This window comes from Nicotiana sylvestris, chromosome 5, assembly GCF_000393655.2.
Source record: "Nicotiana sylvestris chromosome 5, ASM39365v2, whole genome shotgun sequence".
Classification (NCBI taxonomy): domain Eukaryota; kingdom Viridiplantae; phylum Streptophyta; class Magnoliopsida; order Solanales; family Solanaceae; genus Nicotiana; species Nicotiana sylvestris.
In genome coordinates this window covers 80,536,309-80,556,497 of record NC_091061.1, presented here as the reverse complement: position 1 = coordinate 80,556,497, position 20,189 = coordinate 80,536,309, and the positions used below count along the sequence as shown (strand labels likewise).

Sequence of the window (20,189 nt, the reverse complement as noted above, 5' to 3'; positions counted from 1 at the left end):
TTCATTTCGAGAACAGTTGTATTTTTCTTGCTAAACCAGTATTTGTAGAAATTCGTAGATGTTCGTGAAATTGTGACACCAAATCATTGGGGTAAACTTGTATTGGAGTAGTTTGAACTATTATAACACTTCCGCACTTTATATATGTTTAGCTTTAGTTATTATTTATTTCTGTTTGGGTTAATTGCTAATGTGTTAAAACCGTAGTTCTTGGCTTGCCTAGCATTCAAGAGTTAGGCGCCATCACGATCCCGACGGTGGGAAATCCGGGTCGACGTTTGTCACGACACAAAATTCCCATCTTCGATACCGTGATGGCGCCTAATATTTCACTTGCTAGGCAAGCCAACATTAGAGAACCGTTAAGTCATAAATAAAGTTGATTAAGCCAAAATGAATTAAAGCTGAGTGTGGAATAACATAAATGTCCAATATCTGCTACAATACGAATCTGGAGTCACAACTCACGAGCTTCTAGAATATTCTATAAATAGAGTCTGAAAGAAATACAACTGTTCTGAATGAAAGGAAACAGTAAAATGGGAAAATAGAAGGGAACTCCAAGGTTTGCGTACGCCAGCAGATTTACCTCGAGTCTCCAATAAGCAAGTCCAAGCTGCTACACCTCACGAACAGCTAGGGCTGGTACCAAAATCTGCACTATGATTACAACCGACCCCATGTACTCGTAAGTGTCGAGTCTAACCTTGACGAAGTAGTGACGAGGCTATGAGAAGACACCTACATAATAAATCTGTGCAGATAACAGTATATGTACAAGATAACAACAATTAAAAGCTAAACATTTACTATTGGGAGGGGGCATACTAAGGGGATACAAGATACGAGAGATACAGCGAAAATGATAACCAAAATAGTCAATATGCCTTTAACCGGTAAAAACAATTAAGCACAATGTAAAAAATTGCACGGCATCACCCTTCGTGCTTTTACTCTCAACCTCACAATGAAATAATTATACTGCACTGCATCACCCTTCGTGCTTTTACTCTCACTCACAGTATAAATTAATAGATATGGCATGGCATCACCTTTCAGGCATTAACACTCACAATATGGAACGGCATCAGTCTTCGTGCATTAACACTCGCATACGACACGGCATCACAGTTCGTGAATTAACACTCTCTCTTACCACATAACAATGAACAAGTAATAACAGGGAGATAGGATCAACAAATACAAGCCTTACTTCAACAACGGTTCCACAATACCAATCTCAACTTGGAATCAATACTCAATTATCACAAAAGCCCATAAGCATGATAAGAACAATCAATTTAACAAATGGATAATCTAAGCATGGATAACATGATCAAAGTAGTAATTGCAAGGAACAAGTCTCACCTGCATGCTTTAACCCAACAACAACACATAAGTACTCGTCACCTCACATATACATTGTACCCAACATCTAAACATATAGAAAATAGACAAATAAGTCTTAATCCTTCAAGTCAAGGTTAACCACGACACTTATCTCGCTCCAAAGGATCAATTTAAAGCTCAACCATGGCTTTGCCTCTCAAACAATCCTCCGAATCAATAGAATCTAGCAAATTACCAACTAAACAATTCAAATTAAGCCTTAGGAACTACCCACGATCGCAAAGGGTTCAATTTAGGTCATTATTAAAAAAGTCAACAAAAGTCAACTCCCGGGCTCGCTTGGTCCAAACCCAAAATTCGAACTAAAACCCGATTACCCATTCACCCCTGAGCCCGATGATGTTATTTGTTTTGGAATCCGACCTCAATTTAAGGTCTAATCTCCAATTTTATAAAAATCCCTAATTCTATCCAAATCCCCAATTTCCACCATGAAAACACTAGATTTTAGGTTGAAATCTTAGAAAATATAGTGAAAGATTGAAAGAAACTAGTTTAGAATCACTTACCAATGATTTTGGGAAGAAGAGTTCTTTGAAAATTGCCTCTAGGTTTCTAAGTTTGAAAATTTGAGAGAATGAACAAAAATCCCGTCTAACTTCCATTTTGATCAGGCGCAAATGTCGCGAATGCAACTTGGGGTTCGCAATTGTGTACCCCGCAAATGCGAAGATTCCCCCATCTCTACTAACATCGCATTTGCGATGGTTTGTTCACAAATGCAAACTTCGACCTTCCGCAATTACTATCGTTTGATCGCAATTGTGATTGTTGTACCCCCTTGACCTACTTCACAAATGCATCTTCGCAAATGCGATGAGTTGCTCGCAAATTCTAACCCATCAGATGTTGCAAATGCGAAGCCTAACCTCGCAATTGTGAGGTCTGAGGCCTGCACCAAATCCTGAAGCACACCATCAATGTTCAAAGTCAAATTCCACTCCGCTGCCTATTCGAAACTCACCCGAGCCCTCGTGACTCTAAACCAAGTATGCACACAAGTCTAAAAATATCATACGAACTTGCTCACATAATCAAATCGCCAAAATAACACCTAGAACTACGAATTGAGCATCAAATCAAAGGAAATTTTCAAGAAGACTCATGAACTTCTAATTTCACAATTAGACGTCTGAATCACGTCAAACCAACTCCGTTTCTCATAAAATTTGACTGAAAAGTCATAAATATAGTATTGGACCTATACCGGGTTCTGAAACCAAAATATGGACCCAATATCCAAAAAGTCAAACATTGGTCAAATATTTTAAAGTCATTAAGCTTTTAACTTTCAAATTTCAACGAAGTGCGATAACTCGGGCTAGGAACTTCCGAATTCGATTTCGGGTATACGCCCAAGTCCCAAATCACGATACGGACCCACGGGGACCATTAAAATAGGAATCTGGATCTGTTTTCTCAAAATATTGACCAAAGTCAACTCAAACAGATTTTATGGTAAAAAATTCATATTTTTTCAGTTTTTAACATAGAAGCTTTCCGGAAACACGCTCGGACTACGCAGGCAAATCGATGAGGGCTAAAATGAGGTATTTAAGGCTTCAAAGTGCAGAATTAGGTTCTAAAATATAATATGACCTATCAAGTCATCACAATGTTAGCTTTTAGAAAATCAATAATTTTTAATCTCAGTTCGAGACTCACCCCCATTTCTAAGTGAAATTTTCTTTCCATAAACTTTGTGTACAAGGCCACTTGTTTGAGCTCTTTTACGATTGATTTGACATCCATTTCCTTCGGTACTTAAAAATACCTCGGTACTAGATAAAATTATGATGACTCCTCTTCTATATTATCTTCAATCGAGGAGGAAGAAGGCATCGGCTCCTGTAATTACTATTTGCTCGTTTCTTTGCCCTTGCTACTAGACAAGGTAACTGCGGTCATCTCCTTGTGGCTGGTTGATCTCCTCTCACCTGTTGATCCCTTCCAGCATGGGAAATTTCAACAGCTGATGATATGTTGATGACATATCCTTCATTTCATATATCCAAGTCCCTCCAAGGATCACATTGTATCCCATGTCACCGTCTACCACTTCGAACAGAGTGGTTTTTGTTACACCTTCGGCATGCATGGGCAGCAATGTCCCACCTCGGGTCATAACACTTATTAAGTTGAACCCAACTAAAAGTTTTATTACCGGAACTATGTTTCTGATTAACTTTGATTGCTCCAAAACTCTCCATTATATGATGTTGACTAAACTTCCTCGATCAACTAACACATGTTTAATTTTTATTAACACTTTAAGAGAAATTATCAAAGCATCATTGTGCGGTAAGAGAAGTCCATCAGCATCCTCTTAGGTAAATGTGATGTCATCTTCTGAAACTTCTCGGATCGTTTTGCCATGAGTTACCGATCTTTGTCTTCTTTGCTGTCGAAAATGTCACCCCATTTACTTTGTCTCCACCAGAGATCACGTTTATCTTCATGCTAGGTGAACCCGTATCTGTTTTTGATGGTTCTGCAACATCTCAATTTTTCCCATAGTTATTTTTGGCCCGATCACTCAAAAATTCTATGAGGTGACCATTCTTCAACAATGTTGCCACTTCTTCTCGAAGGTGCCTGCAGTCCTTTTAAGCTTGATCCTTCCCGTACACTCGTTATCTTGTTCGACTGAACTCGTTGGTTCCACACTCTATTCGATCGTAACCCTTCTTGTGACCATGCGTCCTATGGACCTCACACCATAGATTATGATCCCTTTGTCTAGGATCCGATCGAATTGGTTTATGGAACCTAGCCTCCTTTATATTCCTCATAACTGACACCAGTTCTACCAAGCTGATGACATAGTTGTTGTCCCTACAATTAGGGATATGTTGAATCTCGGGACCCCGATGCTACTTTCTCCTACAAAGCTCTACTACTTCAACCACGATCCGCCCTTCTATCGGAAGTGAACCTATCCGATGATTGAAAATCTTTATTTCCTCACCCATTGGCCCTTTCGTAACATTGAAACCGACTTCTAGAGGAGCTCTGATCTGCATCAAAATCACTTTTGAATTTATCTTGATTTTGATCTCAATTTTGTCCTTTGAAAGACGCTAAAGAGCCCAGTTGATCATCTTCTCTTCTAATCTTCGACTCGTAGTGATTGTGAACATCTGCCCAAGTGGTTGTCTGAAATGCTAGCAAGCTTTCCTTCAGTTTCATAGAGGTATTAGAGCTTAATGGGTTGAGACCTTTTATAAATGCTTCCGCTGAGACCCTTTGTAAATGCTTCCACTGCCCACTCATCTTGTACTTCTGGTAACAACATCTTTTCCTACTGAAATCGGATCACAAACTCTCGTAATAGTTCGGATTCTCCGTGGGCTATTTTAAATATATCCACCTTCCTTGATTGAACATTTCTTGCTCCAGCATGAGTTTTAATAAAATAAATCAATGGAGTGCTCAGGCAAAGGATAATACCAAGTTAAAGCACCGTTCGTTGGGGTTTAGCCAAATTTCTTTAACAAGACTGATTCGATCTCATGTTGGGCTAAGTCATTTTCCTTTATAGCCATAGTACAGGTCGTGATATGCTCCTATGGATCCGAAGTCCCATCATACTTCGAAATATTCGACATCTTAAACCTTTTCATAATCAACTCTGGGGCCGCACTTGGTTTGAACAGTATTTGCGTATACTTTTTAGAATCTGATTCCTTTAGCTCTGGTGGCACTCCCAGGATATGATCCATCCGAGCGCGGAATTCCTAAGCATTTTGATCCATTCGTTCATTAATTTCTTTATGAGTCTCATGAGCTCAATTTTGAAAGGGTTTTCTACGTTGTTGACGTTCCTAAATCCACTACCGGCACCTCCTTCCTCATTATAATTGAACTCCTTCCTTGGTGCGTTGTTACCGGTTGTTTGAACTGTTTGATTTGCAGGGACACTGGGAGGAATCCGAGCTCCTCCATTAGAATTATCGGAAGCAATCGATAGCTCCTGTTTCAATTATCTCATCACCTGGTCTTGTCTTGTGAGGTGATCTATAATTTCCCTTCATTTATCTCTCATGATTTTGACCATTTCAATAACGTGTTCGTCATACGCATCATCAGGAGTTGGACTCCTCACATGTCGAGGATTTTGTCATTCGCGAAGTGGAGTTGTTTCATCTCCTTCATTGTGGATTTCTCTGATTGAATCATCATGTTGGAACAAATCCTTACGTTCGTTATGTGCTCCAATATTATAGGAATTGTTGACATCGTTAGTTGTCATATCTGATTTTTCTTTTGTTAAGAAAGGAATCAAAATTCGTTAGTAACAAATGAGTGGATCAAAGCAATTACACAATTGTCTATGCCCCACGGTCAGCGCCAAATTGTTTACCCATAAAACAGTACAGTTGAATTTATAACGTATTTTATAGACAAGTGAATTAACTTAATCCAAAACTATGAAATAAACAAGAACAAAGTCAAGAATGCAAAAATAACTTAAAAAATACAAACCTGGCTGAATGATAAGCTTATCCGGAAGTAGAGCTATCAATATGGGCTTGGCCTATTAGGCCAGCATAGTCTGTAATTTAGCAGTGGTTGGGCTAGAGTTTTTGGAGTCCATTTGAAAGCGAGGCTTTTAAGCCTGGCCCGAGTAAGCCCGTGGCCCATGAGGCTTGACTGAGGCTGGGCTGGGCCAGCCCGTGGGCCTAATAAAAATATTTATTTAAAATATATAAAATATAACAAGTATACTGCCTCTAGCGATGGAAAGTCAAAATTGGATCATTACTTAAAGGAACCAAAGCTTGATCTTGAGAAGTTCCAAGACATGGATGTTGTCATGTATTGGAAGGACCATTCTAGAAAACATCTCGATTTTTCAGTAATGGCGCGTGATGTACTTAGTATTTCTATTATCACTGTAGCATCAGAATCAGCATTTAGCATTGGTGAGCGTGTTCTGACAAAGTGCGGAAGTTGCATCCATCATGAAAATTTCCAAACACTTTTTACCACTCGAAATTGGTTGCACGACTTTTCCCAAACTCAAACTGGTAATTTTTTTTATGTGAATTTGAATATTTTTAGTTTTTATAATTTAATTATTCTTAATATTTTAACTAATTAATATTGCATATGAACTGTAGATATAGATGAAAATGAATATGTTAAGGCAACCTTGTTAAAAGCAGTTTTATATGTGTTGATGAAGATGAAGTGTTGAATATCTCATAAGCGACATGACGTTCTCTTGAATAGTTTGTTTTGATGTTTGACTTTTACTGAAAATATAGTCTTGTCTTTTACCTTTTTAGTGTTTATTGTGATATATTGGAACAGTATAAAAAGTTATTAAGTTTTGCGAAATATTTTCAATAAGATATTTTTAAATTTTAAATATTTATCTTTTTTTTAGGTTAGAACTTTAAAGAAAAAAATATAAAATTATATTTTAAAAAATGATGGTCCAGCCCATAGGTGGGCTGACCATTATAAGACCAATCAAAATGGTATTTGCTAAAGTCCACATGGGATGGACTGGGTTGGACTAACCTGGCCCGACCCATATTGACAGCTATATTCGAAAGTAATAATATGAACAATTTTAAGAACAATAATAATAGAGAAATTTTATAGCATAAAAGCAAATTATAGCCTCTGAGTAAAGATAATTTTTTTGTGTTATACAATGGATATTAATTCTCCTATTTATAACTTTATTGAGGGAGACAAGATCCCAAATCAAGTTCCTCTTGAATGAGAATAAACCACTATTGATGGTTTCATAACAGTTGGTTATTAATACAGAGATTCTTTGTAATGGCTGCTTATTGAATGTTGTTCGATGTCATCCCTTCAATTCTTTGTTATCGATTCCCATGCCTTCGGATTCATACAACACCAATCATATGTTTGTATTTGGTGCTAACTATTTGATGACTCACATATTATATGTCTTCAGTTCTACGGGTCATCTCGCCATTTATCCAACTGCTGCTAACCAATTTTATCTCATACACTGACAACCTTTTCAGAATCTTTATCACACTCATTTTAGCCATATGATAACAATTTCTTTGTTTGTACTCAGCCAAGATATTCACAAAACTTACCATATGAAAAGAACTAATAATTCAAACAATTCTCAATAAATGATTTCCTCAGTTGTAAATCAGAATATTATTGAATTTAGTGAAGTAATGAGTGATATTTTATTTTTTAAAATTGAATTTAAGCAATATATACTTAGATATTGTAGAAAAATTTGCTCTATAAATGTCATATAACCTATTGTAATATGTTTTTTTTTTAAGTTATCATATTATATGCCTTGTTAATTACCTTCTTAATGTTAAATTGAATATTTAAATTTCTTGGCACAGCTTTTACAATGCAAGTCAAGCTTTAAGACAATTGTGTGGTAGGGCTATCATTCTCTATTTTTCAAGGAACTCACTATCAAACTCGTTCTCCTCAGAATCATTCTTCTTTCTCCTCCTTATTTGTTTTTGCTTCTTTTGTTTGTTTTTCAAAAACCAAAAGGAAAAGAATAAATCTTTGAGTATTATGAACCAAATGGAAACAAATTAAAATTTTGAGAAAGAGTTCAGAAAGAGTTGGAGATAGATATGTTATAAATGTATTTAAAGAGTTAACGAGTTGTATGCGGAAAAATCAGAGGACTTGATTTCCCGCTATCAAGCCACTTCGGAAGAATTCCTCGAGACTCCGAGGACGTGAAGCCATGACCGAGTTCCCTCCCTTGGGGCTCGTCGAGGCCCGACTCGAAGAAGACGGAGGACGAGGCTAGAACAGAAGGGGAAGTTCCCTAGACATACGGCTAAGTTTGACAGGGCCGGCCTATCCAAAGCCTACACCGAATCATGGCGTCTAGCCGTCACATCTCCATAATTTACAATTAATGCCCATATACTATAGCCGGGTTCCCCTTCTATATAAAGGGAACCCACACTAACTTGTAAAGGGCTGATGTTGCTCCAACTATTTCTCTACAAGATCAATAATATATCTCTCTCTTCTCTCTTCTCTCTTCTCTCTTCTCTCTTCTCTCTACCTCGCTTGCTCTCACTGGCTCGAGGCCACTTTAGCATTTATCGCTTTCTTACTTGTTCTTTATTTATCGCCTGGCCTTGGCCATATAGAGCTTTGTTTGATCATAACCTAACTGTTATTCCATTTCCGACTATCCCCAATAACTCAAACTCAACCCGGATATCGACCCCAAGGTCCCCTTTTTCGACCAGTCCTATACCCGGGCAGCAAGCCTCTCAATTTGATTACTGCCTCGTTTTAGCTTGCATTTCATCATTAAACTTCATATTCCTAGTATTATCTGCTCTAACAACTAGCATAAAAATAGATCATGTATTTTTAGAATCTCATTTACAAATTTAATTGTTGTTACCATTTTCACGATAAACAGTTTGGCGCCCACCATGGGGCTAAAAATAATAGTGATTATTTTCTTGCTAGTTTCATTGCACAAACGCGAGTTATCTTTCACACTTTTTCTTGTCCAAGATCTCTTGATTTTAGGTCAAAATGTTTGGCTCGGTAAATAGAGTCGAGAATGACAACCTCGAAGTTCACGGCGAAAACGGTGTGGCTGCTCCAATCATTGGCGCGACGTTGCAGAACCCCGATAACGCACCTGGGCCGATTCCAGCGGACGCTGGTTTGCAAAATACGCAGCAGTTCGACGAAACCTCGTACACCACCGGGAGAATATAGCATATCAACCGATAGGAAGCCCAAAAAAGCCCGATTCGGGAAACACAGGAAGTTAGTCTTCACGATATTTTTGAAATGTTGCAGGCACAGCAGTTGGCTATCGCTCAGTTGCAAATCCATCCGGAGACTCCCAGTACAGTAGCTCCAGAAATAGCTCCCAAAAAATAAAGCAATAACGGGTCCATAGCCGACCCTACCATAGTAAAGATGCTCGAGGACCTCACCAAAAGGATTGAATCGGGGTGAGAAAATGATTGCAGCCAACGATAAAAAGGTCGAGACCTATAACTCTAGGGTCGATCACATCCCGGGTGCGCCCCCGATCCTCAAAGGCTTGGATTTGAAGAAGTTTATACAAAGGTAGTTCCCCGAGGAAGCGGCCCCCAAGCCCATTTCAAAGAAGTTCAGAATGTCGGAACTCCCTAAGTACACTGGTACCACTGACCCTAATGAACACGTTACTGCATATATTTGTGCAATGAAAGGCAGTGATACTAATAAAAACGAGGCAAACAAGACACAACATGTCATCCACATGATCATGGGGGTGCCGATGCCCCGCAGGAACCCGTGATAAGAAGAACAAAAATATCCATCACCAGAGAAAAAAGGACTCAAGGATATATCCCCGAAGACGCCCTCACATTCAGCGAAGAGGACACCGAGGCCCTTTCTCAGCCCCACAACGATGCCCTGGTAATTTCCTTCCTTGTAAATTCTTTTCGTATAAAACGTGTACTTGTAGATCCAGGTAGCTCGGCCAATATTGTCAGGTCAAGGGTGATAGAACAGCTCAGACTGCTCAACCAGATCATGCCCGCCACTCAGGTCCTCAATGGATTCAACATGGTGAGCGAAACAACGAAAGGAGAAATCGTCCTTCCGGTTACCGTGGTCGGCACGACCCAAGACACCAAATTCTATGTCATTGAGGGAGATATGAGGTATAACACCTTATTTGGGCGTCCGTGGATACACTGCATGAGAGCAGTACCATCCACGCTCCACCAGATGATAAAATTCCCAACAAAGGATGGGATCAAAACCGTCTACGAGGAACAACACGCGGCAAGGGAAATGTTTGCAATACACGACGTGGTACCAACGCTCATACCTCCGCCACCGAATAAACCAAAAGGCGAATCGAGCCTCACCCTCGATCGAGCATAACAAAACGAAGTAGAAATCCACGCCACATCTTTGCCTCAGGCAATTATAACGAACCAATCCCGAGGCATCGCCAGCATATCTCACTTCAAGGTAAGACCATCTCCCTTTTCATTTTCAAATTTGGAACTAACCCCTATGCAGGCACCCGACCAGAGCTGTCGGAATGCTAGCGCTGTCAGAAGACCTCAAAGCTCTAAAAACTCACCAGTTTCACTCTTTTCCTTCGACCGAGTTTTTGTCCCAAAAGAAGGGTTTTTACCGGCAAGGTTTTTAACGAGGCAACGTCTGCAAGATGCCTAAGGTCGAACTCCGCAAAATGCTCAAGACTTTCCTTGCGGCCGACTTTTGAATAGCGAGGGGCATTTCCCCGGAAAGCTACCCGCTCGAATAAGTTTTGGAAATGCCAAATAAGGTTCCTATAGGAAAACAATGTATCGGACCGAACGGTCGAACGAGCCATGACCATATAGTCAGGTCCCCCGTCGCCGAATACATGTACTATTGTATCGAGCAATCAAAGAATACCTTTTGTCAAAATAAAAAAGAAGACTGCTCCTTATAGTAAGGTAACAAATTCTTTCACCAGAAACATCCCGAAAACTCGAGAACAAACGCCAAATGGCTCAGACCTATTCGGTCGAATCCCTCTTAAAGGAATCACAGCCTGGCGCGGGAACTGCATGGCGCGCACGACCACGGGGTCGAAAATGGCCACCAGCTCAGGAGGAAAACAGTCGTGCTACTCAATAAAAATTGTCGTCGAGCACTGTCGAGCGATCAGGCTCGAATTCAGCCCCGAGGGAGGAAGGCAACCAGGAAGAACGAAGCAAATGAGCCACAACGTATTGCCACGATAGTGGAGGAGCGGCGACACCCTCCAAGGACTCATAAAATGGAAAGTAAATATGCTCGTTACTAGGAAAAGACGGCTCCAGCGATACGTTTTGGAGGACGCCCTTACATCCAGCAAAAAAGACACTAAGACTTCGCCTCGGCCTCACACTGATGCATCGGTAACCTTCTCCCTCATTTGATCTATTTCAAATAAAACATGTGCTAATGAATTCAGGTGGTTCGATCAACACATCAACGTTGTCGGGCCGAGGTTAATAAGGCAGCTCAGACCGTCGGGTCAAAACACGACCACCTCTCGAATTTTTAACAGATTCAAAATGGCGATTGCTATAGCAAGGAGAAAGACCATCCTCTCGATACAGCATGGTTGGCTCAGAAGGGAATGTCGAGTCCCATACCGTCAAAGAAGGCGCAAGGCACTAACGTCTTGTTCAGACAGCCACGGGCATACTGCACGAAGACAGCGCCGCCCCCACTTCTCCCGAGGGATGAAATTCCACGCAAGGGACGGAACTAAAATCGTGAGCGGAAAGCAATACGCAGCAAGAGGAAATCCCGCATCACATGACGCGGCACGGACATCAATACCTCCACTCTCGAAAGAATCAAGGGGTAAGCGAACCACACCCTCGATAGAGTCCGATTAAACATGGAGGAGGGCCGAACTAGAACCCACACTCCGAAATAGAAGGAACATATCAAACCCCAGAGCATCGCCTACACACCCCGCGATAAAGAAAAATTACCTCTCTCCTTCATTATTTTCCACTAACTTTTGTGTAGACATCCGGCCAGGGCGTTCGGAAGTGCTAACTCTACCCGAGGACCCCGAGGCCTTAATAGAAGTCATCATGCTCTTTCCCATCGGTCAGACTTCTGCCCCAAAGAAGGTCTTGCCAGCAAGGTTCTTAGGGGAGCAACGTACCCCTTGAGGAGGATCCTACAAGATCGCAATCCTTCCTTCTGCAATCAGACGATGAAGGGCACCCCCTCCCCCTCTCTAAAAAGCACCGATCGCTCAGAAGGTCCAGGGAACGACAGACTCAGTTTCAATAGGGAATCATGTACTGGACCAAACGGTCTGAGGAGCCGCCCCTGCGCGGGACGAGCACACAACAATGAAACGATATGTGTTTATGCCAAGCAATAAAAGAATATCTTTTCAGCATCTCATACGCCAAACAAAGAGATCTCAGTATACTCTTAGCGGGGACCCCTCCACCGAATGCATCCCGAAATATTCGGAGACTTAGCATCAACAAGTTGGCACCCGTACGACCCCAGGGTCGGAGCTCCGGGCTCATAAAGCCCCAGCAAGGTAACTCCGAGCTCACGAATAATGGACTTCGAGACTAAGCAAACTCAATAACTCGGAGACTATCTCCAATCGCCTTACACTGGAAAACCCGAGGCCGTAAGACCCCGAGCGGGCAGACTCGGTATAACCAGATCCATTCTATATAGCAACACAAACTGTAAGACTTTAACAGGCATGATAAAACTATAAGACCTCAACAGGTATGATAAAATTGTAAGACCTCAATAGGCATGACAAACTGTAAGACCTCAACAAGCATGAAGCTCAAAATCCCAAAGTTTAGGCTATACGTCGCATTTGTATGAATCCTAAAAGGGCATACCCTCGGTGTAGACGCCTAAACTATCACTCGGGATCGAAAATAGGCTCCGGCCAAACGCATATGACTATGGTCAAAACGGCTGATCAAGCCAAATTAACGCGACTCGGGGACGCCCGACCGTCGCTAAACAAAATCGCAGGCCATACTTCGAATATACTTCGGAAAGAACCGGTTAAAATAGGCTTCCCTCAACAGGCAAACGAGTTTCGACCATGTCAGCTCCAAATCACAAGGCTTCGACCTACTCAGCCTACGAGCTAAGAACCTTCTGAGATGCTCGAACATCGCCGCTAACGACTTGAAATCGAGGTTCTTCTCGAATCGACGACGGGTCAGGCATAATTATTTCAAAAAGACCTTAACGAGAGGAATAAAAATCCTACAAAATGCCTATGGGCAAAAGCGTAAGAGCTATTGTCGCCAGCCAAATAAGCCTTCGGGACGCACACTAAAAGGTCTCAATGACCAAACAGCGTAAGAGCCATTATCACCAGCTTGAAAATTGACAACTTGAGGATTAAAATGAGCTCAAGTCGTAACCTGATTCGGAGTTCGGATCCAAAATAGTTAACTATACAAGCCTCCGGGCCGCATATTAAAAGGTCTCAACGACCAAACAGTGTAAGAGCCACTGTCGCCAGCTTGAAAATCAAAAAAACTTGAGGGTCAGTTGAAGCTCGAGTCGCAACGCGACTTGGAGACTGGACCCGAAATAGTTGAAACAACAAACGACCAAGGGTGAGAAATAAAAACCATTGTCATCCGCCCATGCAGGCACGAAAAAACTTGAGGGTCAATTGAAGCTCGAGTCGCAACGCGACTCGGAGACTGAACCCAAAATAGTGGAAACAACAAACGCCTGAGGGTAAGAAATAAAAACGATTATCATCCGCTCATGCAGGCACAGGAGACTGGAGGTCTGGTAAGCTCGAGTCAAGGTTGGGCTCAAATATTGAGCCTAAACAGCTGGGCAAAGCACAGAGGCCCCAACGCCAACTTACGACAAAAGTCGCACTTAAAAGTCTCTGGGCTTGCCTAATTAGCTCTGGACCCAAGAGATTCCTGTCAAACACCGAAACCAGCCCGCCTGGTCAAAAGCAATGCAGAAAGGGATACGAAAGAGATAAAGCTTCAAGTTTCCCTTATTTTATATACGCGAAAGGCGCGCTCTCCATCTACAAACATGTTCTGCAGATATCAAATACAAAATTAAAAAACGACGGAATCTACAGTCTGCTCCAAAAGGTTATGGCCTGTTGGCCCCAGATTCTCTCTCCGAGACGTCAGCAAGAAGTAACCAAGCATCGCGCTCGTCTGCCCTTGCATAAGCCAATTCCCCCGAGAGAACAAAGCCCCTAGCATCGACCTCCTCGAGTACCTCTCTGCGGGATCTATAACGAACATATTCGTTGATCCTCTTCTCACGATTGAGGGCCCACTTTAACTCAGCCCGGGAGTCAGCAGCATTTTTCGCATGAATCGCCATCTCCTAATAAGCCCTGGTTCGACTCAACAACGGTTCAGCCCGAGCATCGGTTATCTCAACCCTGACCTTTGAGAGATCGATCTCGAGCTTCGCGATCATATCTTCTTGAACTGAAGCATTTTCACGAGCCAAACGGAGTTGGACCTCGAAGGCGGGAACCTTGGCCGAGGTGCTTTTCTCCTCTAAAACTTGAGCTTCCACCTGAGCCCTTAGTTCACCGCAAGCATTCCTGACGCGATCGGTTTCGTCCTTAAGGTATTCCAAGGCCTCTGTCTTTTTCTGCAGCTAAAATAGGAAAAAAGGGGTTAACCTTAAGAGTCAAAAGGAGCAAAGCGCATACTACGAAAGGTTACCTGCTCCGTCAAATAGTTCTCATGATTCGAACTCCGGTACGCCTCATATCGTCAATGCATCAACTCAACCTCCTTCTCCTCGCTGAGGAGCCTGAGGGGCTCACCCTCGTCCAGAGCTTTCCGAAGCCTGGCCCCTTGATGGAGCAGCTTAGACCTGAGCCTATCATAGGCCTGCAAAAGAAAAACTTGATAAAGAAAGGAGGGCGCAAAATACAGAAAAGTTGCGCCGAAACTCACCATAAAGTGGAGTCGGCGGACTTCCTCGAAGGCGGAGCACACTCCTGTTGGTCCTGCCCCTCCGACCCTGGGAGAACCGACTTTGGGAAAAGCATATTCACTCGGGGGAACCACCATCCTGGAATTAGACACTCCAGGAACAGCAGGCTCAGGCGATGCCCCTTCCTCGAAGGTAGGGGCCCGTTGAGCCCCATTAAAAGCTCCATCACACTGCGGGTACAAATCCCATTTATCGCCATCGTCCCTCAGCTCGGAGGTCGACGACTCCTTCCCCTCTTTGGAAAAGCACTGCCTCATCCCAAGGAACCGCCCGGTACCTACAGTGGCAAAGCCGGTACAAAAGAAAGGGGAAAATGTCATCTCAAATATACGAAGGCCAGGGCAAAGGCAGCGTGCGCGCATACCTTGGTATCTCGCTCCCCGTCTGATACGGAATACAGCTCGCCACCTACGCTCGTCGTAGGTCGAATGGGTCACCAACCTCCGAACCCAGCCAGGCAGACCGAGAACTTCGCCCGGTGTCCATAAAGTTGCTGCAAAAAGGGAGAAGCACAATTACTCAACTGATTTTTCGCTATAAGCAAAATCTGAGAAAGCGCTAGACACTCGACTCACGTGCGTAATTCCATCCCTCAAGAAATGGCATAAGCTCCATGGGGATGATGTCAGCTGTCTGGACCCGGACGGACCAACTAGTGCACTCTCGATCCCCATCTTCTTTGTCATCGACAACAAAGGGCGTGGACGAATGGCACCGTAGGGTTAGCAGGCCTCGGTAATGAAAGGGTCGGTACAGCCTGACGAGGTGACTGAGTGTGAATTCAAGACCAGCCTTCTCCGCAAAGGACCTCATCATCAGCACCACTCTCCATAATGACGGATGTATCTGCGCCAAAGTAACCTGATACTTCAAGCAAAAATCAAGCACGACCCTATTAAGGGGGCCAAATGCGAAAGGATATAGGTATACGCTCAAGAATCCACCAGCAGAGTCCATATGCTCTCATCCGGGGAAAGCACCTGCAGCGTTATCCCCTCGCTCCATCCGCAGTATCTCTTTACCATCTCCAGATGTTCCTCTTTTATCAAAGACACGGTCTTCAGAGCGAACTCCCGCAGATCCTGAGCGCCGGGAGTGGCACTTCCCACTCCCTGGCAGGCCGGCCTCGAATAGTTGCCATGGCTACGGTAGAATCGACAAACTAAAGCACGAATGTGCGCCAATGCTTTTTGTGCCTGAAGAAATGAAGAACCCTATGCCAAGGCGGAAGGGTAGCTATCTAAAATATTGAGGCCTTTTGCATCAAGTTCAAAAGAGACCCCTAGGTATCCAAAAGTGACCTTCACTCAGGTTACCATTCTCGAAAGCTCCAAAACTCAGCGTATTATCTCCATGCAACTCGGAGGTCAGCCGACAGCCCGAACCTATCAGATCAATTCAGGATCAGTCGGAGGTACAACGATGGGCTCAGAAAAGAGCCATCCCAATCAGTAGAGGATCGAAAATAACGCTCGCATTCGAGTTAGATATTAGCGGTCAACAACAAAGGAAAACATTCAAAGGCCTCAAAAGGCACGAGAGCTGCAATAATAAGGCAAGAATCGAAATCAGAAGTTAAGTATATTTATATTCATAAAAATCCATGTACAACAGCCCTCGAGGGGTCCTTACATACAATTACAAAAGCCTACAGAGGATCTCTACACCAAAAACGGATGAACGGAAGGATGTACATGTGATGAAACCCGAGAGCTCGATCCATCCTTGAAAATCCATCTCTGGTATCAGCATCCTCGGGCGTTGCCCCCTCAAGCACGCATCCTCGAGGGTGATTCCTTCGACCGCCGCTTCCTCTAGGTTCCTAGCTCAATCCTCCGGGGGGTCCCCACCATGGGGAAAAATGAAGAAGAGGAAAAGGAGGGGATGCAGAGGAGGCAGAGAAAAGAGACATGACCCGCCAAAGCCAAAGGTTGAAGATTCGGCGGACCCCAGCCTCAACAACCGGTAGTGCAACTTTATCCCTTGGGAAAGGAAAAACCCAAGGGATGAAGTGCCGCACCAGGCCTAGGTAGGAGAGTGAGCAGCGGTGCATAGCCCTAATGACTGCCTACGAAATGGGAAGACCGACTCCCCGTCCGACATCGTCTCGGGCCAACGACAACAACAACAGCGAACATAACAACAACCACAGCAGCAACAGGACAACATGATTATGCTTGACGAAGAGAAGCTCCGGCAACAAACCACAACACAGCCTGCGGGATCTCTGCCGAACGGCCTTGAGGCCATGAGACACAAACATGAAGTTCAAAGATGGAGGAAGATGATAAGAAGAAATGGGCAAATAAGCCAATGGAGGTACTGGGATAGAAATATCAACGCCAAGGCACCCCCATTTATAGGGGTAACGACACGGTCATCGAGGCTTTAGGAGACAGACCGACGGACGCAATTACTGCGCTCTTGAAGAACCGAATCGACGGCGGTACACTCGCCTTGGAGAACGGAAATTGGCAGCACAATAAATGATGTCAAATGCACAAGTCTGTGGGGAACCCCGGTTGCCACAATAGCTCGCGCCACAGGTTGCATCATTGGTGTGACGTCACCATAAGAAGCTCAAGGAGTCAGGTGTCATAATCATTTCTCATCGCTTCGTTCTGGGAAACGCGGAGACTATCTATATGCGGCGAAATCAGAGGACTTGATTTTCCGCTATCAAGCCACTTCGGAAGAATGCCTCGAGACCCCGAGGATGTGAAGCCACGACCGAGTTCCCTCCATCGGGGCTCGTCGGGGCCCGACTCGAAGAAGACAAAGGACGAGGACAGAACAGAAGGGGAAGTTCCCTAGATACACGGCTAAGTCTGACAGGGCCGGCCTATCCAGAGCCTACACCGAAGCATGGCGTCTAGCCGTCACATCTCCATACTTTACAATTAATGCCCATGTACTATAGCCGGGTTCCCCTCCTATATAAAGGGAACCCGCACTACCTTGTAAAGGATTGATGTTACTCCAACTATTTCTCCACAAGATCAATAATATCTCTCTCTCTTCTCTCTAACTCGCTTGCTCTCACTGGCTCAAGGCCACTTTAGTATTTATCGCTTTCTTACTTGTTCTTTATTTATTGTCTGGCCTTGGCCATATAGAGCTTTGTTTGATCATAACCTAACTGTTATCCCATTTTCGACTATCCCCGATACCTCGAGCTCGACCCGGATATCGACCCCGAGGTCCCCTATCGACCAGTCCTATACCCGGGCAACAGGCCTCTCGGTTTGATTACTGCCTCGTTTTAGCTTGCATTTCATCATTAAACTTCATATTCCTAGCATCATCTGCTCTAACAACTAGCATAAAAATAGATCATGTATTCTTAAAATCTCATTTACAAATTTAATTGTTGTTACCATTTTCACGGTAAACACGAGTATTAGAAGAAAAGCACATTGAGACAAAAAAAAAATCTAAATTAAATTAAAGAAAAGATATAGTCGTGAACCTAAGAGTAAAAGTAGAAAAGATTTTTTTGCATTTACCTTAGCTTGTTAAAAAAAAAAAAAAAATTATCCATTTTTTGGTTTTGTTCTTCTTCTGCACTCTATAGCTGAAAAGCTTTGCAATTTCGCAAATTGGGGTAGGTTTCAAATTAAACATTAATTCACACATCTCACTCATCATCATTATGGTTAAGACTGAATTAGCGATGACTAATCAGTGAACATAGTCGCCATTTGGCCGACCGACCACACAGACTCTCCCTCCTCCTCGATGCCAACTACTAATATTGTTTGGTCTTTCAAGAAAAAGAGAATTAAGCAAAGACAAGAAACAGAAAGGATAAAGACAAAAGTCAGTGTTTGTAACGCATCTTCTTAGTAAATGTCAATCGTTTGTTTTGAAATACCGCCTCTCTTTCTCTAGACTGTATAGTAAAGATTTTGCACAAACGTCCCCTTAATTAAAATACTGAAAACTACACAAACATGTTTAGACAACATTAGCTTGCAATCATGTCTGTTAATTTACAATCATCCTTGGTTGTGCATTAAAGCCCTCCTTTCGGGAGGTTTTAAAAATAAAATAAACAATTTGCACTTGTTTTTTTATTATACTGAGCGGGATGCTTTCTGTACACACACGTGTATATGTATTTATAATTCTTTTCCTTTTATTTCTTTGGATATATAGGCGTATCTACCTTAGCTTGTCCCAAGAGTGTCTCATTACACGGTTTCGTTGCAAAGTTTTGTAAGATATGTATATATAGATAATAAATAAAATAAAAAATAAAACCGTTTATTATCATAGTTAAATTTTGACATTTCTTATGAAAAATCATGCTGCTTAAATTCATTTATATAAGAAAAACATGGAGACATGATAGATTTGCATGGGATAAAAGAGCAACTTTACTTCTTCTTTGTCCGTCTCTCTTTGCCATCTCCGCTTCTAACAACCTATATATATAGTAAACCACGTCTTCTTCTTCTTCCAACTACCACCCACCCCTCTTCTCATACATCTTTAATTACATCTCTTCTTCTTCTTCTTCCAAACCCACCCTCGATTTCTACTCTCATATATACATACATATACGCTTGGGATAGAAGAAGAGATCATATCATGGGGTTTCTCAAGGCTAAAGGAGAGACTTACAAGGCTGTTGATAATGTTGATCTTGGTCCCCATAGTAATGAATTTTATCTCCGAGCCAACGTCAAAGGTTAGCATCCCCATCACCCATGTCATCGATTCACTTCGTTTTTTTTCTTTTTTTCTCACATACATCCTTACTCCGTCTATTCTTATTTATATATTTTCTTATTAGTTAGTTTTGGAGACAATAACACGCTTTTATTTTCAAAATAATTAACTTTAAACTTTTCAATTTTATCCTAGTAAAAAAAATCTTATAGCCACACAAATTATGTTATGACATGTTTAAGATTATAAGTATCAAAAATCGTATAATCATACAAATATTATAATACATTTAAAATCACAAGTTTCAAAAATTATATATATACCAGTCTTAGGATATGGGTTTTGCAGGTGTACTCATATTAATGATACATAATTCTAAAAACATTGTGTAAATATTATGAGATAAATTATGTAAGTTATATAAAATTATAAAATCAAAATTAAAAAATCCTAAACATGAGAAATGTTGTTCTAATTCAGCTGGCTCAAACATGAAAAATCATATCTCACGAAAGTTTCAGGTCTTATTATGATTCATGAGGACTTATATCGGAATATTTTATGAAAAATATTATGACTTCTCTAACCTAATACTG

At 42.1% G+C, this 20,189-nt stretch overlaps 1 protein-coding gene across 1 annotated transcript in view; it reads left to right on the top strand.

The window, feature by feature from the left end:
- Positions 1–19,272: 19,272 nt before the first annotated feature.
- Positions 19,273–20,189, top strand: part of LOC104233950 (fatty acid amide hydrolase-like) — a 59,167-nt gene continuing 58,250 nt past the window's right edge. The window contains exon 1 of the mRNA XM_070174495.1: positions 19,273–19,612. Coding sequence (XP_070030596.1) covers positions 19,513–19,612 — 100 coding nt within the window. The 5' untranslated portion in view covers positions 19,273–19,512. The remainder of the gene's footprint in view (positions 19,613–20,189) is intronic.